This window comes from Ceratotherium simum, chromosome 38, assembly GCF_057802395.1.
Source record: "Ceratotherium simum simum isolate JZ-2026a chromosome 38, ASM5780239v1, whole genome shotgun sequence".
Lineage (NCBI taxonomy): Eukaryota > Metazoa > Chordata > Mammalia > Perissodactyla > Rhinocerotidae > Ceratotherium > Ceratotherium simum.
Genome location: NC_141937.1, coordinates 15,705,002 through 15,726,525, shown reverse-complemented (window position 1 = coordinate 15,726,525; position 21,524 = coordinate 15,705,002). Strand labels below are relative to the sequence as shown.

Below are 21,524 nucleotides of genomic sequence, written 5' to 3'. Positions count from 1 at the left end.
AAGTAACAGTGGCTTAAACAAGTTGAAATGTTTTGTTTTTTCTTTTCTCACATAAATTTCTGGAGGTAGGCAGCTTAAGGTGAGCATGGCAGCTCTGCTCTGTAAAGTTTTTAGAGAAAAAGGCTCATTTCAGTCATTAATCTCCCATCCCTAGGGTGGTCCTTATCCTCATGGTCCAAAATGGTGCCTAGAACCATTATATTTGCGTCCCAGGCGGAAGATTGGAGAAGAAAGGGATGAAGAAGAGGGATGCAAAAGAGCATGTGCAAGCTGTCTTATAAAGAAAGCTCCCGGAATTTATTATGTGAACTTGTGTTTCTATCCCACAGCCAAAACACGTTCTTTTTTTTTTTTCCGAGGAAGATCAGGCCTGTGCTAACATCTGCCAATCCTCCTTTTTTTACCGAGGAAGACCGGCCCTGGGCTAACATCTGTGCCCATCTTCTTCTATTTTATATGGGACGCCCCCACAGCATGGCTTGACAAGCAGCATGTTGGTGCGTGCCCGGGATCCGAACCTGCGAACCCTCGGGCCACCAAAGCTGAGTGCGTGCACTTAACTGCTGTGCCACTGGGCCGGCCCCCAAAACACGTTCTGATGGCTAAACCTAGCTGCAAGGGAGGCTTGAAACTGCAGTCTTTACTCTGGGTAGCCATTTGCCTAGCTGAAAAATTCACTGTTTCTGTTACTACGGGAGAAGAGGAAAACTGGGAACATCCAGCAGTCTCTGCCTTTATAAGCTCAATTGCATTAGAAAGTAGAGAGAGGAGAAGAGCTTACTTTTTGCTCGCTCAAAGGAAGAGTTAGAAACAGTTTAGACTAAATAAATGAATGAATGGATGAAAAGGATAAAAATATAATTATTAGTTATATAATTATTGGTATTGGGGAAAGAAAGAGGAAAACACAGATGTGTTCTTATAATAGTTCTTAGGAGAAAATTGTATGGTAGAATTATAGTGTGAAGGCTGTGTAATGATTCACATCTGGGTTCCCAATTTGGCTCCACCAAGCTGTGTGACCTTCGGCAAAGTGCATACTTCTCTGTCTCCGGTTTCTCGTATATAAGATGGGGATGATATCTACCTTGCGGGGTTGTTATTTTTCAGTAAATAACACTTTTGAACTCTTAGAACATCATAGAAGATGTTCTATTCACATTTGACCTCTTCTTCATTTACTTTGGGAATATTTTATAAAAGAAAGCAGACAACCCCTGTTACCATCAGAGTCATTAAATTGAGCTGTAATTCTTTCTGAAGGTCTCCTCAGATAATTGATTTTTTCCTCCATATTGAACACCATTCCTTCTTAGCTATTGTGTAATTATTAAAATTACCAATGTACAGAACTTACCAGTATAAATTTGCAGTAGAGTGGAATTTGACATGAAGAAGCTCGAGGAAGGGAGTTTAGTTAGAGACATATTAAAAGGGCCTTGTTAAAAATGGATCTGGGTATGGACATTGCTGTCACCATTAAGCAAGATACTTAAGCCCTAATTTCACTAAGTCCTTCACACCTCCGAACACTTTACAAATGCAGAGTACATAATTAGGGAAAATGTGACGGTCTTCAGTGCTAACATTCTATAATTCTATGTGATTCCGATTCCCAAGGTTTGTAACAGATGAAAGAGGTTTCTGTACTTAATATTCCACTCAATAATTGTCACATGTGAAACCCAGGAAGATTTTTTTCCCTCCTCGAGTCTATAATCTTTTGCTAAAAACCACAATAATTTCCTTCATCAGGTTTGATTGTCAATGGTAAGTGCTGTTTGAAGACCTTGTTTTCTGCTTGGTTTGTGGATGGTATAGGCCAGGTGTATAATAAAGACGCCAGTGATCTAGAACCTTCTTGAAGTCTCTTCTATTTCTAAGATTTTACACATACAAACAAAGCTTTCTTAAAAATCTCCTTGGTATAGCTTACTTTAAAAATGTGTCAACTCTGATGCTTGGTGCCACTCAGTCTGGTTCTAAGGGATTGAAATTAGCCAGTCTAGATTTTTGATGCTAATTTTCACTCTATCTTTTTTCAGAAAAGACCAGTGCAAGCATAGTTGCCATGAGGTGTTGGAGAGGATTTTGTCTCTCTGTCTTATTATGTTCTGCTCTTGATAAGCCCATTTCAGTAGTTTTAAAAGTAATTTTACATTTTTATTATAATGCAGGAATTATTGGAGAGAATCAGATGTTGAAAGCCTACTTCTCTGTGCATTTTCTGTGGCTCTTTTGTTGCACGCTTTGCAGCTACAAAATTAATTCTTGGAAACACAGGAATAAAAAATGCAATCAGGAAAAGGAATCCAATAACCTTTTTTGATGGTTTCCAAATTAGTCTTATTTTAGTCTAGATAAAGATCAACATTATCTGAGAAACTCATTTATATTTACTGAGTGTTCAATTATTATTTTTTAAAAAAATCCCTGTTTGTATCAAACCAGCTAAAGACTCAGAAAGAAAGACTGGAGAGCAAAGAATTGCACATGAGCCTCCTCCGGCAGAAAATAGCCCAGCTGGAGGAAGAGAGGCAGGTGCGGACGGCCCTGGCCGTGGAGAGGGACGAGGCCAATCTTACCGTAAGGAAGCTACAGAAGAAGGTGCAGAGGCTGCAGATGGATCTGAGCCTGTGTCGAGAATCAAACACTGAGCTCAAAGCCAAACTGGCTGACACCAGTGAGCTCAAGGCAAGTCCTCAGCTTTATTTCCTTGCTGGTTTTTGCTAGTTACCGTAAAAGTTTATGCAAAAGAGTGACAGCCTTATAATGCACACACCAGAACAAAAAAAAAATGAGCACTTCCTTCGACTTTCTAGAGTTGTGGGAGAAATGCAAGAATGACACACATCGGCATATTAGATCAATTTAGTGTCCTTTCCATATTTGAAATGCAGTCATGGTCGCCGTGTGAAAAGTCAGTCAAAAAAGGGTGATAAGTACAGAAAATAAAAACATTTCTTCAAACTGTGGGTCACTATGATATTAAGGATCATGTAGAGATTTCACATAGCAATTTGCTTGGGAAGAAATGAGAAAATGAACACAAGTGTTTACTAAGAAGAGTCAGGCAGGTAATTCTGTTTATGTGCTCTGTGGGGTGCACTATACCAAGTGGTGAAGTGGACAGCAGATTGGGGCAATGTGCTTCCTGGATTTGTACAATGGAATACTACTCAGCCATGAAAAAGACAAAATTGTGCCATTTGTGACAACATGGATGGATCTTGAGGGTATTATGCTAAGTGAAATAAGTCGAGCAGAGGAAGACAAATACTGCATGATTTCACTCATGTGTGGAAGATAAACAAACAAACACGTAGATAAGGGGAACAGATTAGTGGTTACCAGAGGGGAAGGGGTGGGGGAGAGCCAGAGGGGTAAATGGGCACATATGTATGGTGAGGGATAAAAACTAGACTGTTGGTGGTGAGTATGATGCAGTCTATACAGAAACTGAAATATAATAATGTACACCTGAGATTTACACAATGTTATAAGCCAATATGACCTCAGTAAAAAAGAAAGAACTTAAAAGAATTTAATCAAAATATTTAAATGTCATGTATGTGTGTCACTGGCAATAATATGTAACTTCATACGCAGGTATCATCCCCGGCAGATATGCATACCATGAATACAGATGATGGTAATGTCCTGGCTCTCTGCAGAGGACGTATCTGAAACAGATCTTTGGACTGTTTCTGGATCTGGAAACAGACCAGAAGGGAAAAAGAATCTGGAAGTTAAGCCAGCCCTTGAATACGTGTAGCGGGGACAATATTTTAGGAAATATTTCCCACTGTATTTTCCCTTCTGAGTCATTGGCTCTTTTCCCCCTGAAGTCTTTCTGCCATCAGGACCAGGCCACTAAATTGAGGCTTATTTCCCTAGAGGAGGGGAGAACAGACATGGCCCAGGGGAGGGGACATATTTGAACACAAAGAAGGGGGAAGCAAGGGAAAGCATCTGATGGGGTGCCATGGGTGGGGAGAAAATACCAAGGCAAGTATCCTTGACATCCCCCTCACACCTTGAGACTGACTGTTGGTGGGTGTGTGTGGTGGGGTGGGGGTAGAATCTCTGAAGTCAGCATGCAGCTGCCCCACCTTGGCTGGAAGGAGCTGCGGGAGGTGCTGAGGCAGGGAGCTAGATTGCACCCCAATTCCCTGCAGCCTGAAGTTCCATTTGCACTTGTGGGGGATGTGGAAGATAGCTAAAGATGCATGCCGGAGAGCTCATTGTGGGAGCAGGTAGAGTGGTCTCCTCAAGTGAGGGAGAAAGGGACTCGGCATCAGAGGCTCTGGGGTGCATCACCTAAGCTATGATCCAATGGCAGTTAAGCCAAGCCTTGAATTACCAATGACCAGGTCTTGACCTTGATCAGTGAACCCTCACAATTTCCCCAGTCAGATATCAGATGCAGGAAAGATTCAGGGGCAGCATGAGGATCAGAGTCACCTCTCCTAACACCCCAAGGATTTTCCTCCACCCAGACACCATCTCAGGAAGGAGGGGAGAGAAGAATCCCTAAAAGATTGAGCAGTGCAGGAATGAAAACACATTTTAAGCCAGAGGAAATACAATTAGTTACAAAATACCATCTGCTCTAATAGTTTGAGAAGATGGTGGTGGGAGTTGGTTTCTTATTTCCAAAAGACAACACAGCTTATCTTAAAGTTAACATGCTGGACCTTGCATTGGCTGTTCCTGACTCATAGGATGTATGGCCTGTTCATCTCCATGCTGGAGGCATGCATCCCCTGCTTTCCTTGCTTATGGGACCATAGGAGCACTGTTTTGTTAGAGAGATAAAGGACCCCTAAATACTTCCAAATAAGCCAGGAAGAAAAAGTTAAAGAAATGGAAACCAGTGTTAAGATAGCTAATAGTAGGGGAACGTCATGGAGCAAATAAAAAGGAACTTCGCCATCATAGCCAAGGTGTACTACAGACCTTTGAAAATGAAACATAGGTTTGTTTTCTATTTCATCAAATTTTTCTCTTCTCTTTATCATTTGTTTTTTTTCTACTTTATTTTTCTATTTCTTTTCTATCTTCCTGAGATGTCTATCAGTTCATGAATTTTTAGTCTTCCTTCTTTTCTAACCCATGTGTTTATGGCTATGAATTTTCCTCTAAGTATTGTTTTAGCTACATCCCAAAAGTTTTCATATGTAGTGGATTGTCATTTAATTTAAAATATTTTCTAATTTTCTTTGTGATTTTTTTTCTTTGATACACAGATTATTTAGAAGTACATTTCTAAATTTCCAAGTATTTGGAGATTTTGTAATTACCTTTGTTGAAGTAATTTGAGGTTTAAGATAATGTTCTCTTCCTCTAGAGAGGATTTTTATTTTTTATTTTCTTCTTCCAGATTCCAGAGGGCATTTTAGTCTCATAGCTCAGGACCATCTTAATCCAAATTTAAGCCTTGAGATATTTTGAGACTCTGTTGACATGAAGTGAAGTAACACACCAGAAGAGGGAGAGTTTTTTCCCCCCATTTTCCTTACTCTTAAGATATAGCCTTTCCCAACCCAAAATAGAAGTGACTTATCAAGGGTTCCACAAGAGGCAGGAACCAGGCTCCGACTCTTGTACTCCATCTCTGACAGGCTGACAAAATGCACCTGAGCCCCTCAGCCACCTCTTCCAGATTAGCAAGTGCTCCCACAGAACAAAGGACCCCAAAGACTTTGTACTCTTTTGAATTCCTAACCTCTCCCAGATGTTGGTGCAGTAGTTTTTGGTATCTTCTCAGCTCTTTGAATTTTTAATAAGATTCTTTTTTCTTGTTTTCCTCTTAAGTTGTATTCAGTGGGAGAGTTAGTCTGAACTACCTGGTATCCCATTTTCAAGGCAGAAGAAGACACTGTAAGCATTGATTTGATTCAGAATTAGAAAAATACCCAGATTGATATGTGGAAAACTCTACTCCATAGATAACAAAAAAGTGACAGAGGAAGAAGATGGTGTTCATTTAAGTCTTAGGGGAGTGCTACTGGAAAGTTGGCTACCTTAGTTTTCCATGGCAGCAATCTCTAAATTTTTGTGAGTGTGCATTCCTCTTGGCAGACCACAGATCTATGGAACAAGTATTTCTCCAGTCCACTAGGTACATATCTGAAGCAAACATTTAATCTTTGATAAAGCCCCTCTTAAACCACTTAAAATTCCTCTGTTTGGGCTCAGTGGGTTTGATAAGGAAGGGAGGTCATCTTCCTGTGTTTCCAATGTGGCATTCCAACTATCAATTGACTGCAGGGACACCTCGGATTACTCCAGAAGCACTGCCTGAAGAACCCACCTACTATTATTGCTACACTAGTGCCCCTGGGCCTAGGAAGACTCTCTTCCACTCGTTGACTTCCTCTTGTTGGAGGAAAGATGAGAATGGCTCTCATAGTTGATGGGTACCAGTGCATAGAATAGGAATGATAAGTAAAGTGAGCTTGGATTTCAAAACAGGGAAGTAAATTCAGTCACAAAGAAAAGGACACATTCCATTGTAAAACTGTGTCAGTGGAATAGTCCAACTTCTTCAAAGAAATCTCTGATAGAGAGGCAGAGTAAATGGCACTGTGGATTTTTGTACACTGAGCTGTGCAGAACTCCACAAAGCCAGAGGGGAAGAGAATGATCTCGAGCAGTCTGGGTGATTCCTAAAGATAACTGAGTGGGAGTTATACTGAGTAAGCCTAATGCATATTGGCTTCCCAGAAGAAGGACCGGAATGAGATTTCCTAATAAGACTACCAGTGTGTTTCAGAAACAAGCCATGGTATTGATGGAAGATGCAACGTGAGTTCCTGGCTACCTATCCCCAATTCCCTCCACCCTATGGCTGGGGTGGAGGGAATTTAGTCCCGACCAACAAATTTACCCTTTCTCATATGATGGAATTATTCCTGTCATCAAAAGAAATTAAGAAGCTTAATTTAGAACGTCAGGATTTATTCAACCTTGCTGTTTATTTTACTGCTAACTCAGTTGTCTAATCTTCATTACTTCCATGACTGAGCCCCATTCTCCTTATTTGGGTTCCTACTTTGTTCTTTCTACTTCATTCATACCTTCATAATCTCAGAGACTTTTGGTTCCCTTGATAGTAGAGGTCTGCCTTATTTTTGTTAATTTTTCTCCAAGGAATTGAAATTCTGCCTCTGAATGAAGCTGGCTGGGCCCTATGATGGGCTGTCAGTACTCTGTGACATTGACTTGCAGTTTCCAGCCAGCTCTCTGCATGTTTCCAGATATTATAAAGCTAAAATATAATAATATAGTGAACAAATATACTATAAGGCATAATATAAATATTAGTTGCCATTATAACTAATTTGATCACTACTAAGAGTGGAAGGTGTAATGTGGGGCTGGTGGAGCCTTCAGAATTACCACAACTCGGGAGCCTAAATAAGATTGGCTGGCAGAAATGGAGCATGGCAGACCAAAGTCTAACAGCAGAGGTGGTCACGATGGAGCAAGGAGTGCCCAATCTGTGACGCCCAGGAATATTGTCCAGCATCCGCTGGATGAGAGTGAATAAGAACAGTTTTAGAAGTGGGGTGGCTCCTGGTGAGTGGCCGTGTGGGTGCCAGTTGTGGGTTTGGGTCTTAGGCAAGGCATCTTCTAGGCTAAGCGTATTACGAGTAGCGGTAGGATGTCTGGGCCAAGACAACTCTGAATGGTTGTCAACGAGTAATGGTGTGAAGGTGCGAGTAGCCCCCACTTTCTGCAGCTGATAGCAGAAATAGAAATACAGTTAGTGGAAATGGAGTCCTGTGTCTACAGTATATGTTCCCGTTTGGTCTCAACACCTTCTGCGTTGGGTTTCATCATTTTTTGCTTGGATTATTATAATTATTTACAAGTGGTCTTTCCACTTAACCTTTTCACAAGCAAGCCTGATTCTTATAATTAAGTTTTGCTCTCTGGGTGATGTGATTTTGCAACATGTGGTTCTAGCAATAGTGTCTGGTTTAAGAATTTCCAATTCTAGCATCAGCGGTGTCAAGCAACATTTTCAAGTGTGGAGCACGTCCCTCTGGTGGCATACAAAATGTTTCTAGGTGGTACAAGACAGGGCATTATATAATGTTCAATCCTAAAGTGAAAGATGGATTCCCTTTTTCTTTCAATTCTTTCACTAGCAAGAAGAAGAATCTCAATTAGAGGTTATTATGTCTTTATACCTCTAGAACACTTGCTAGTTTACTTTTTTTTTTTTGTGAGAAAGATCAGCCCTGAGCTAACATCCATGCTAATCCTCTTCTTTTTGCTGAGGAAGAGCGGCTCTGAGCTAACATCTATTGCCAATCCTCCTCCTTTTTCTCCCCAAATCCCCACTAGATAGTTGTATGTCATAGTTGCACATCCTTCTAGTTGCTGTATGTGGGACGCGGCCTCAGCATGGCTGGAGAAGCAGTGCGTCGGTGCACGCCCGGGATCCGAACCCGGGCCGCCAGTAGCAGAGCGTGCACACTTAACCGCTAAGCCATGGGGCCGGCCCCGCTAGTCTACTTTTTAAGCAAAGAATAAACCTTAAGCTCAGGGCTGAGTACAAGCAGTAGTACCTAGTAATACTGTTTTGTTTTCATTTTACAGTGTGTGTTTTATTGTTATCTCCCATTTGTGGCAAATTCTATTGAAATCATATAAAATTCCCTTTAAAATAAATAAATTCATTTATGTTAAAAAGATGGTTAAAAAATGATTAATAGAGATGACATGTGGATGTGACAAAAATTGTGGAGGTGGAATGAGAATAGCTGAAATACAGACAAATAGATTGGAGAAGCGAGTGATAATTAAATGCAATGATCAGGTGAATAAAAGCTCTGATTGGCAGCTGCTAACACCATGGAAATCTCTGGGAGTGAGGGAGTGGGGGGAGCAGAAGCTGGAGAGTGGACAGGAGCCAGATCACCCAGGGCCTCGTGTGTCATGTTAAGATGGTTGGATTTGTCTTCTTGGTCTTGGGGAGCCATTGGAGAAGTTCAAGCAGGAGAGTGAAATTATTGGGAAAGAAACTAAAAAGAAACAGAGAGCGATATGGGGAGAGCAGCGGGTCTCCGGAATGAGGCTTGATCAACAGCATCAAGTGCAGCAGTAGCATCAAGACTGAAGGACTGTTCACTGCACTTGGCTTTGGGACATCTGCGGCTCAAGCGTGTGTAGTAGTAGGTCATGGTGGTAGTGGGCGAGGGTCTGAGAATAAGCCAAATTTCGGTAGGCTGAAGGCTGAAAGAGGAGTGGAAACAAAGACGGTGAAATACTTGGATGAAAAGGGGAAGAGAGTTGGGAAAGTAAATAAAGCTGGCTTGTGTGCTTACTTTGTTATTTTGCATAAAGAGATCCACGCACTTTTCCAGATAAGATATAGGGAAGGTATAGGAGAGACTGGATTTGACTGACTCAGGATTTGCTCAGGCCCCTCAACATTTAAATAGAATGCTAAGTCTGCCTTCCAGTGGAGACTAGAGATCTCTCTAATTTACACAGTAAATGCCAACTTCATGAATTTATTGGAGATTTCAACTACAAAATAGCATTTTCTTTTTTCCTTTGAGACATATGATATTGGTGTCCAAGACAGATGAATGATAGCAACTATCCATCTTTGTACATTGCCTATGCTTGTCCCTGTACTAACTTACCATTTATAAAGCAACATTACTGGACATTAGCAAAAATGGCCTTCCTGTATTTGTTTTCTAGAGCTGCCATAGCCAGTTACCACAAACTGGATGGCTTAATCCAACAGAAACTTTTTCTCTCATAATTCTGGAGGCCAGAAGTCTTAATTCCTTCTGGAGGATCTGAGGGAGAACATTCCATGCCTTTCTCCTAGCTTCTGGTTGCTGCTGGCCATCCTTGGCTTGCAGCTGCATAATTCCAGTCTCTGCCTCCATCTTGATGTGTGACCTTCTCTTCTACGTGCCTCTCCTTTTTGGTCACCCGTGAGAATACCCATCATTGGATTTAGGGCCCACCCTCATCCAGGATAATCTCATCATGAGATCCTTACCTTAATTATACCTGCAAAGGCCCTACTCTAAATAAGTCACATTCTGAGGTTCTGGGTGGACAAATCTTTTGAGATGGGGACACTATTCAACGCACTACACTTACTAAATAAAGAATTAATTTCACCATTTATAGAAGGTCAACACAAAATAATAATTTGGACTACATTTCTATGTCTTTTTTAAAAAAAAGTTGAGATATAATTCACATGCCATAAATTCACCTTTTTAAGTGTACATTTCAGTGGTTTTTAGTATATTGACAAAGTTGTGCAGCCGTCACCACTCCCTAATTCTAGAACATTTGCATCATCCCCTCCCACCCCCCTAAAAAAATCCCATACTTATCAGCAGTCACTCCCCATTTCCCCCGTCCCCAACCTCTGGCAGCCATTAATCTACTTTCTATATCTATGGATTTGCCTATTCTGGACATTTTGTATAAATGGAATCATACAATATGCCTTTTGCCTCTGGCTTCTTTCACTTTGTATAATGTTTTCAAGTTTCATCCATGTTGTAGCATGTATCAGTACTTTATTCTCTCTCTCTCTCTCTACATATGTATATATATCTACATGTATATATCTACATATATACATCTATATGAGAGAGAGAGAGACATCTATTATATAGAGACTATATGAGGCATCTATTTTAAGGAATTGGCTCACATGATTATAGAGGTGGGCAAGTCCAAAATCTGCATGATGGGCTGGCAGGCTGGACACTCAGGAAGAGCCCATGTTGCAGTTCAAGTCCAAAGGCTGTCTGCTGGCAGAATTTCCTCTTGCTTGGGGGAAGTCAGTGTATTGTTCTGTTCAGGCCTTCAACTGATTGGATGAAGCCTACCCACATTATGGGAGGGAAATTGGCTTTACTGAAAGTCCACGAATTTAAATGTTAATCTCACCTCCAAAACGTCATCACAGAAATATCCCCATAATGTTTGACCAAATATATGGGCACTATGGCTCAGCCAAGTTGGCACGTAAAATTTACCATCACAATTCCTTTTAATGGCTGAATAATATCCCATTGTATGGATATACCCCATTTTGTTTACCCATTGAGCATTTGATGGACATTTGGATTATTTCCACTTTTTGGCTATTATGAATAAGGCAGTTACCAACATTGGTGTGCAAGTTTTTGTATACATTTCTGCCTGTTGCAAAACTGTTGTCGAAGACCTTGACTCCTAGGTTTATCCAAATCTCCCTCATTAAGACCCATGCCGTAAATTTTCCCCTGAATTCTAGATCAGGAAAAAGTAGACCTTTCCAGATGAATTATTAAATTTTAACTTGGCAGACAAAACATAAGTATTACAAAAATCCCTTTTGGAAAGGAAAATATTCTTTCATAGATTCCCCTCCCTATGTAGAGTCAAAATAATTTCGTTATAATATTGCTTACATATGTACAAACTTAACACTGTATAGAAATTTCTTAATCTCATTACATTTTTACTATTATAAAATCCAAACCAATTTAGAAATAAAAATGATGTGTAAAAATAGAATTTAGAAAATTAGCGCTATTAATTCAATATGTTAGATTATGTTATTCTACTAAAATCACCATTAATAAGAATATGTGATACCAATTGCTCATGGTACAGGCTCTTTGGGGTTTGGCATGCCTGTAGTTTATGTTGTCTAAGGGAGGAGCAATTATTCTACCCTGTGCTTTATTTTATCACTGTATATACTTCGTTTGTACATACACCATGACATAGTTTGGCCTTTACTTGGCGTGAACACATTATTCATGTATTAACTCTACCTTTGCTCTTTCCTCATTAACCTAGGATAATTAAAATAGTACTACTAATTGGCACAAACATAGCCTTATGCACAAATGCAAATGCAGGCACTGAAATCATGTGGCAGAACTCCAGAGGATCCAGAACATGCTTTGCGTAACTCATATAACACCATTTGCTTCATAGCCATCATCAGTTATGAATATTTTCAGCTGAATATGTTGAAACATCCCATAATAACAGTGGCTTAGACAGGAGAGATGTTTATTCCTTTCTCACTAAAAAGAAGCATGGAAGTAGACATTCCATGCTCAGCAGGGTATCTCCATGGGCATCAGCAATCCTGGCTTGTTCTAGCTTTCTGCCTCCCCATCCTAGCAATAGCTTTCACCTTCGATGCTACCTCCTAATGCAAGCTAGCTGCTGGGGCTCTGGCCTTATTCTGGTCAACAGGCAGGGGAAAAGGAGGAAGAACACCTTGTATACCATTTTTGGGAACATTATAACACTTCTTATGTCTCCATTGGCCAGAACTTAGTCCCTGGACCTCACTTAGAGGAAATCAGCTTGAGAAATGAGTCTTTATTCTGGGCAGTAAGAAAGAAAGAAAGACTGGATATTTGGTGGAGAGCTATCAGCTTTTAGCCTGTACCAAGTGGCCCATTATTAGTAGGGAGCTGTGGCCAACACTCAGTAGTCAGACAGCCAAAAACTAGAGGAGAGCCATTATTGTCTTCATTGTAGTCTCTCAAGGAAACACCAAGGGGATAACATTCTTCAGCCACCAGTACGGATCTCTTCTGGTTTCTAACTCTCTTGATAATCGTCCACACCAGACAGCAGCTCCCCATTGTCCTTCCCCATTCCAGAACTTTCTCCAGACCAGCCAGTGCAGCCTTTCTTTATATATTTTTTCCTAACCTACCATCTTGGACTCAGCTCTGATTATGCAGATTCATTTATCTTGAATTGCTCTGAGCTCTCCCCACTTTGAATGTGTGCACCAAGCAGAACCTGCAAGAAAGAACACCCTGGGGTGTGGAGAGGTAGGGGAGCAGAGGTGTGCTCAGACTGCAAAGTTGAACATCTTCCTTTGATTTCTGCTACGGTTTCCTCCTAGTTAAATCTTTGTGGTTCTCTTCAGGAGGGGCCCAGCATCTTTTTGGGCGACTGGGAGACTCTCCTACTTTGCTGTCCCACTCCCTTTAGAGAGCCTGTGTGCAGTGCCTGGCTCCTGCAGGACAGCATTTCCAATGTAGCCTCTTGAAAGTCTTCTAGCTGGAGAATTTAGATCCCCTGGAAGATCAAATTTTAAGTTTTAGGTTTAATCAAATTTTAAGTTTAATCACCTTCTCTTTCAATGCCTTTGGCCCTTAAAACATGAGAGAGAATTGTTCCCCGGGTTTTGAAATTCTTCCCTTCAAGGAGGCAGACACTAGATATGATGTTGACCGGAAGTGAAGCACAGTCGGAAACTTATCCACCCTTGCTGGGCTGTGGGTGGCACCTCAGTCTTGTTTATTACCGGCTCTGTCCCACTGGAAGAACATTAAGGACACAGTCTCTCACTGAACTCTGGGCTGGATCTGAGAAGCTCCCTTAGGAGGATTAAGAAACCAACTTAGCCCTGCCCCACTCCTAGGAATTTTGTTTGTTGGGTTTGACTTAGGAGGCTGAGGCCACCATCCCCACTGCTGGCTCCCACTTCTGACCTGGTGGCTTGGCTCGGAGTTCTGTGACTTGCTCTTTCTCCCTGACAACAAGAATTCAGGCAGCCCTCAGGGTTGTGATAAAGTCTCATATTTTTTGGAAATTCTTGGCTATAAATTCTTCTCATTAGGACTTGATTTATGTGCTTCTAGCTCTCCAAGCTGTGTTCCGTCGCCTTTGGTAGATGGCCCACTGTACATGTTTTTCCAATCTGAGCAGAAAGGCTGGATGTATTTCCTCTTCTGTTAACTCAAGGTTTTGAATTCAACGTTCCAATCCCAGCAACTTCCCACTTCGCCACAGGTTTTCTCTGCAGTAGTGGGATAGCTGGCACGTGAAGGGAATCTCTTTGTATTAAAGGGAGATAACTTTATTTCAAAAATGATATTGATTTCAACCATCTGATGTCCCCAATTTGTAAAATATTTGATAATCCACATATTTAGAGCAGTTGTTTATGTAATTTATAAATAAGTACACATATATGTTCAAAATTTTTTACTGATTTGATGCATCATGCTTGGGAAAATTCCCTTTACCAACTTTTTATTTTGAAAAATTTCAAATCTATAGAACAGTTGCAAGAATAGTATACAGACACTCTTTTAAGATTTTATTTATTTATTTTTCCCCCCAAAGCCCCAGTAGATAGTTGTATGTCATAGCTGCACATCCTTCTAGTTGCTGTATGTGGGACGCGGCCTCAGCATGGCCGGAGAAGCGGTGCGTCAGTGCGCACCCGGGATCTGAACCCAGGCCGCCAGCAGCGGAGCACGCGCACTTAACCGCTAAGCCACGGGGCCGGCCCTAGACACTCTTTTACTCTTCCTGTAGATTGTTGACATTTTACTGATTGTTATATTTTGCCTAATAAGAGAGAAAGAGCCCATTTGAGAGTAAGTTGTGGATATCACGAGACCCTTCACCCCTAAATACTTACCAGGTATCTCTTGAGAACAGGAGGATTCTTCTGTGTGACTACAGTACAATCATCACACTCAGGAATCAACATTGAGACGATACTCCAACATACTGGTATCTAATAGACAGTTCATATTCAAATAGGGGTTTTGATAACTTGGAATGATGTCCATGGTCAGCCCCTGTAGACCTACACTTCATGGGTGTCTTTTCTTTGTCTCAAGTGCTGCTCTACTGGTACCATTTCATTGACAGAATCCCTTCCCCAGCTGTTGTGGGTATTTTATTTCCTGCATATTTCTCAAGCTGCAGCGGTTGTCTTACGTCTTCTTGATGGCAAGTCTCGCAGCAGCTGTGAGTTTCCCAAGGGATTTCCTGTCTCTTGCATGGAACCAGTTCAGAAGTTGTGAACTTGTCCAAGCATGTCTGCCGTCGACCTCCTCTCTGCCTGGAAAGAAATTTAATTTCTTAAGAAGTTGTATGTGTTGTATGTAAAATCAAATTTCCAGTTTAGGTATTTGACTCAAGTATTTGACTCAGACTTCCTCAATTTAGTGAAGGCACATAAGATGGTATAAATCTGATTTTCCATCTGGACATCCGTATCCCAAGCACTTACTTTTCCTCCATCTCATGTCATAATTCCAATCTTAGAATAGCTTCTACCATTCCTCAGACTTTCCAGCGGTATTGGAAGAACCTTCAGAGTTTAGATCAGGTCAACTCATGCTCCTTGCGCCATAATTCTGATTCTCGGTCACAGTGAAGATGCTCTCTAATCCTAAGACTCGGTAAGATTTTAATCTCTAACATTAGCTTCCAAATGTAATCTAGGTAAGTCACAACAATCTCAAAATCCTTCATCAATAAATAATCGGCAGTCCAGAAACTAAACGATGATTGTTAGCTTTATTATCGTTACTCAAAATAAAAGAAAAAAAAAAGAAAAGAGAAATACAAAGGAGGATTTCATTCATCAGGAGTGGCAATATTTTTAAGCATCTTTCTCCACTTCTCTTTCTCTTTTATTTCCTCGCTGCATGACACTTATATCACCTCATTCTAAGTTTCTTCAGAAAGCAGTTCCTGCAGCCTAGTTAACATAGGCTCTTTCTTCTCATTTGTCTCTCGGCTCTTTATCATGGAGATCAATTTAGTCTCTCAGGCTTTCTTCCACTCTGACACTCTCTCCCTTACCCAGATTCTGCCCTGGGAACAACAGGATGGGAGTAGACGCAGCAAGAAAACATCCTTCCTCCTTAGGAAAGAAAGGATGGGACGAGAGAGAAGACAGCAAACAAATTCTACTCAAACTCATTCTTTGCTATCGTTTATTGCTTTCATTCATAACTTTTAAATGATTTTCAACAAAGTGAAACACAAAATAATGCTTTTTCTTTGAGAATATGCCTGTCGGCCTTGTGGGAACTGTTGGGAATCTCAGAACTAAATTCAGAGCTCTCCTGGTTTTTGTTCTTTGTCTGTTCCTTCCATTTGTACTTCTTTGTTTATGTCAAAGTTATTTATTTTGATGCATTTTAAAGGCTTCCTTGTAAATGCACTTTCCAATAACAGCTTTATCAAGATATAATTTACATACTCTAAAACTCACCCTTTCAAAGCGTATAATTCAGTGGTTTTTGGTACATTGGCAGAGTTGTGTAAAAATCACCACTATCTAATTTCAGAACATTTTAATCATCTGAAAAAGAAACCCCATACCTGTTAGCAGTTACTCGCATTCCCCACTCTCACCAGCCCCTGGACTTTTCTGGAGCTCTCATATAAATGGAATCATACAATGAGTGATTTTTTGAGACTGACTTCTTTCCCTTATCATAATGTTCTCAAGGTTCATTCATGTTGTCTCATGTATTGGTACTTTGCTCCTTTTTGCCAAATAATGTTCTATTGTATGGATATACCACATTTTATTTATCTACTCATCAGAGAATGGATATTTGAATTGTTTTCACTTTTTGCTAATTACAAATAGTGCTGCTATTAACATCTGTGTGCAGGTTTTATGTGGACTTAAGTTTTCAATTCTCTTGGATATATACACCTAGGAGTGGAATTGCTGGGTCATATGTTAACTCTATGTTAAACATTTTGAAAACTGGCAAACTGTTTTTCACAGCAGCTGCACCATTTTACGCTCTCAGCAGCAGAACATGAGAGTTCCAATTGCTCCACATCCTCACCAACACTTGTTGTCATCTGTCTTTTTGCTTATAGCCGTCCTGTGGTTCTTAAGTGGTAGCTCATTCATATTTATTTTTAATGGTCAGTTTAACAAATTTTGTGTCTAATTATGCAAAACTATCTCAAGTTCTTTTTTTTAAATTGTGGTAAAATATACATAACATAAAATTTACCATTTTAACCATTTTTAAGTATACAATTCGGTGGCATTAAGCACATTTGCAATGTTGTGCAACCATCACCACTATCCATTTCCAGAACTTTTCATCATCCTAAACTGAAACTTTGTGCCCATTAAATAATAACTTCCTATTCCCCCAGCTCCTGGCAACTTCTATTCTACATTGTATCTCTATGAATTAACCTAGTCCAGGTATTTTATATAAGTGGATTACATAATATTTGTCCTTTTGTGTCTGGTTTATTTCACTTATGATGTCTTCAGGGTTCATCCGTGTTGTAATTTATATCTGAATTTCATTCCTCGTTACTCAAATTCCTTTTGTAAGCAGATCTGGTATAATTTTAAATACTAAACTAATAAAGAAAATGTGCCTGATAATCCACGCTGCTCTGTTTTGGCTTTAAGATGCTGGGACAGCTTCTTAGAAAGAGGTACTACCCTTCCCCTCTTGTTTGCAGTGGAATGCTGTGGCCACCTCTCACCTCCTATACTCATTGGTAAAGTCAGAAGAAATTGCTGCTGAAAAATTGCTAATTTTCCTCTCAGCAGTGATGAAGACTTGCCAAGGAGATTTTAGATGGGGCTTCCTTATGCATAACCAGTAGAAGAGGAGATATTTTGCTCTTCCTAATCTTTCTATACCAAGGATGACCCATTGGTAGGAGCAAAAATCACAAATTGCTTTTACCTATGGAGCTTGTTAGAGTCTGTGTGTAAGTACCAGCAGACTTTATTTTAATACTTAACCCTGGAATCATGATACCTATATCTCATATATTTTTATGTTGTTTATAAACAGTAACTGTCTTAAGACTTGATCATCCAGCATATATACTTAGCAAAGTCTGTATAACTGGGATGGATTCTATTGTCTATTCATAAAAAAAGTTAAGTGAATTCCATTGACTTCTGATTTGTCTTGTTTATACAATTTTCCTAAATAAATACGAGAGAAATTACCAACATTCTCTTGACTTCTTAGATTAAAGCTTTGGAACAGACCAAAGCCATTGAAGACCTAAGTAAATCCAGAGACAAACTGGAAAAGATGAAGGAGAAAGCTGAGAAAAAGCTGATGTCTGTCAAGTCAGAACTGGATACCACAGAGCATGAGGCTAAGGAGGATAAAGAAAGGGCCAGGAACATGATAGAAGTGGTAACCAGCGAAATGAAGACACTAAAAAAATCCCTGGCAGAAGCAGAAAAGAGAGAAAAGCAGGTGGGTAGAAATCTGGTGGTGAAATTTCTTATTTAGGAAAGTTAGGACAATGCAAAAGCTTGATAATTATTCATACATTTCTTAAGAAACAATTTACAAAGCTTTCTATATCATTTCAAGATAGCTGCCTGCCGTCTAGTATCTTTTTGGCATTAAAAGAACCATCATGATTTTACTCCCCTAAGAAAAATAATTCTCAATTTCATGGCCGGAATTGTAGGAAAGAAAAAGACTTTCTTATCAAAGCAGTGGAAAGCCTGTGAAAAGCCAAGGTCTGGTTCTGGAGAGGTTTTTATTATGTCCAATGGTTGCCTCTGAAGATGGCATCAGCCCAGATCTTCTAACGTTAACCAGGACTTCATCCTCAGGAAGGAAACCTTATCTCCAGCAGAGATCAGTTGCAGAAAACAGTCCCAAATCTCCAACAGTGGCACCCAGACCTGATGGCCAACCAAGCCCAGATGTAAACTATAAAACAGTACTCATTGCTCGCTGGTTGCAAGGAAGAGAGTTTTATCTGGTGAGCCCATCAGGAGGTCAGGCATAAAGAAGCATGTGCCGGGCAGCCTGACCTCCAGGTTTTTGGCTTTCATCTTGCTCTCTTTCTGGAGCTCAAAAGGCCATAGAGTGGACTCTGATCCTAGGTTATTTTTTCTCTTTGGCTGCCTCTGCTTTGGCTCATATGTCAGGCGGAGTTGAGGAAGGCCAAACTATAAGAGCGTTCTCAGAGGGAAACAGAGCTTGGGCCATATGCGAAAGGGCAGAAGAGTTTGAGGAAATTTTTCATCAGGGAGACTAGGCTGGAGAGAGTGTTATGTTTCCCAAATTGGACTCAGCATAGGAAGGAGGTTGGGAAGGGAATGAACACATGGTGGGAATACTTGGAAGGCAGTTCTCCTGGATGTAACATCTGTCTTCATGTTGGATGACACCTTTTCTAAAATGGAAGGTACTTCTAGTGAGGGGTTGCCCAGATTCCCTAATTTATCTGCTTCTGCCTTAGCTTAGAATCAAGCAACCAGTCTATGAGAATTGGAAGGGGTATGAGGCACATTTCAACCATTGTCTCCAGCCTCCCACCCCCTTTTTTCCTCTTGTGATGGACAAATGGTACTTTCAGAGAGTCCAATGCTATGGGTTGTGAGGTGGCAATCTGTGTGATGTGATTTGATCATCATTTTGAAGTCCTCTGCTTTCTTTCCATTTGGTCTTCCTTTAGTTTAAGAGGTTCATTGCCCAGTTAAAAGTCCAGTGCATAAGCACTTATCACCCATGGACACACCCACATCAACATTTATAAAGCATTACATAGCATGCAGAACACACACACACTCATCATTTCATTTGATCCAAATTTACGAACAGCCCCGGGAGGTAGGTGTATGGTTATTCCCACCCTGGAAATGAGAAAATGGAATTTTAGTGAGGTCAGAGTCTCGTTCATGGTTGCTGAACTGGGATTCTTGACTTGGTAGCCAACACCACATTAAATGGCTTATCAGAAAAGTGGTTATGAAATCGTTGAAGGCTGGTGCCTGAAAGGACTCTACAAGGCTAGCCTTCTTATCTTACAAATGAGAGAATTAAGGCTAAAGAGACTAAGTAATTTGCCTATCTCATGCAAACCTGGGTTTTTCAATTTTTTGGGTTGCATTTGGCCTAGCAGTAAACACATTTTGCTCTCTCCATTACTGTGTTTCTGTTTGACATTGCAGCTGGTGGACTTCAGAGAGGTGGTTTCCCAGATGCTGGGCTTGAACATGACCAACCTCACTCTTCCCGATTATGAAATCATCAAATGTCTTGAAAGGCTGATCCATTCACATCAGCATCACTTTGTCACTTGTGCCTGCCTCAAGGATGTGACTACTGGGCGAGATAGGCACTTGAAAGACCACTTAAAACTTCTTCATTGAACACACCATATCTCTTGAGGGAGGTGGAACTAAGAGATAGTGGATGCAATTCTCAATTTCACAAATTCCCCAAATCTTTGAAATTTGATCAGTGTGTGAATATTGTATACTTTGATGACAGAGCTAGACTCCATCATCAGCCAAAGAAGGATCTGTAGGTAAATGTATGGCACTAAAAACAGCTATTATTTCATTTGCTAGCACTTTAGGATCCAGAAGAATTCCTTTAGATTACATATCTAGAATAGGAAATGGCAGTAGGGAGTTAACTTTTATGGGGTATCTTTTATGAGTCAGGGCCTTGGCTACCCAATTTAATTCTCATAATAACCACGTGGAGAAGATTTAATGTTTTTATTTCACAACCTCTTTGGGCTCAGAGAGGATGTTATCTACCCAAGATTGCAGTTGGTTAGTGACAGAATGTATACCATGTTGGCTCAAGACCAAGGGCTGTACCTTCTCTGCTACTCCAGAGCCCTCCAGTTTCTCCTGAATCCCTGTGATTCTGGTGGAAATTGACTGCATGAAGGAAGGACAACATCCATACAGTCAAGAATTGAAATCCAAAAGTAACTAAGATTTATGAGTGGAACCGATGTGATTTCTTTAAAAAGCAATACACCAAATATTTGGATAAAACATAAACGGGTCTGAGATTCTGTAAGAAACTTGCCTGTTTTAAATGTTGCTACCAAGTCGCATTTGGTGGTAATTTTTAATGTTTGAACAAGACTGACCTCAGCACTTAAAAATGAAACCTTGAATGTGAAACCTATAAGATGAAGAAATCCTACACAGTTTTATTCACCAATATATCAAATGCACTCACAGCAAGGGTACTTTTTCAGGATCAGGATTTTTATTATGAATTTCTATCACTTCTGCCTTCCTTTTAAATTTCTATTTCACAAATATTTTTCAGGAAACCATACTCTTTACTGAGAAAAACGTGTTGCTCTTTCGGAAAATTATCTTATTTCTGTCATATGAAAAGTATTTTTTATAGTCCCTTAAAAAAAAGCATTGATGTCTAATTAAGGGAGAGAGAAAAAATAAATTATACCCAAACATTAAGAGAAAATGAAAACTCTAGAAGAAAGGAAATGAGTTTGACACTTACAGGTTGGGTAACAGACTACAAAGAGGGAGGGTGACCAAGGATCTCCGCTGGGGGGTGGGTCATCTCTGCCTGGCTTTCTCCTTCGTAAGCAAGGACAGCATGAAGTAGCATTTTGCAACTGAGTAAATACACTCGCATAGCCCTGCCTGAGGATGCAAGCTAGGTCTGCAACAGGCGGGGCAGGCAGCCTCGTGTTTTCCCAGAGGAAGTCCTGCAGACCCTGGATGTCCCCTCACATGCTCCAAAGATGCAAAGATGACCCACACTCATCTGGAGTGGAGGAGGTGACTTTACCATTTGGGTCTCTGGAGACTGAGAGGCTCTGCTTCGCCCAGGTCAAAGAAGGCGGGGTCCGGAAGTGGGGGGATTATTTTTGTGCATTCTGTCCATTTTCATTTTCCAAATACAATCTTTAATGAACTTCATTTATTTTCTCTGTAAATT

The 21,524-nt window shown here is 40.4% G+C and overlaps 1 protein-coding gene across 1 annotated transcript in view; it reads left to right on the top strand.

Moving 5' to 3' along the window:
- The window catches only part of CCDC170 (coiled-coil domain containing 170), a 92,211-nt gene extending 72,098 nt beyond the window's left edge, over positions 1-20,113 (top strand). The window contains exons 9-11 of the mRNA XM_087424968.1: positions 2,452-2,694; positions 17,805-18,041; positions 19,757-20,113. Coding sequence (XP_087281094.1) covers positions 2,452-2,694; positions 17,805-18,041; positions 19,757-19,957 — 681 coding nt within the window. The 3' untranslated portion in view covers positions 19,958-20,113. The remainder of the gene's footprint in view (positions 1-2,451; positions 2,695-17,804; positions 18,042-19,756) is intronic.
- The last annotated feature ends 1,411 nt before the right edge of the window (positions 20,114-21,524 follow it).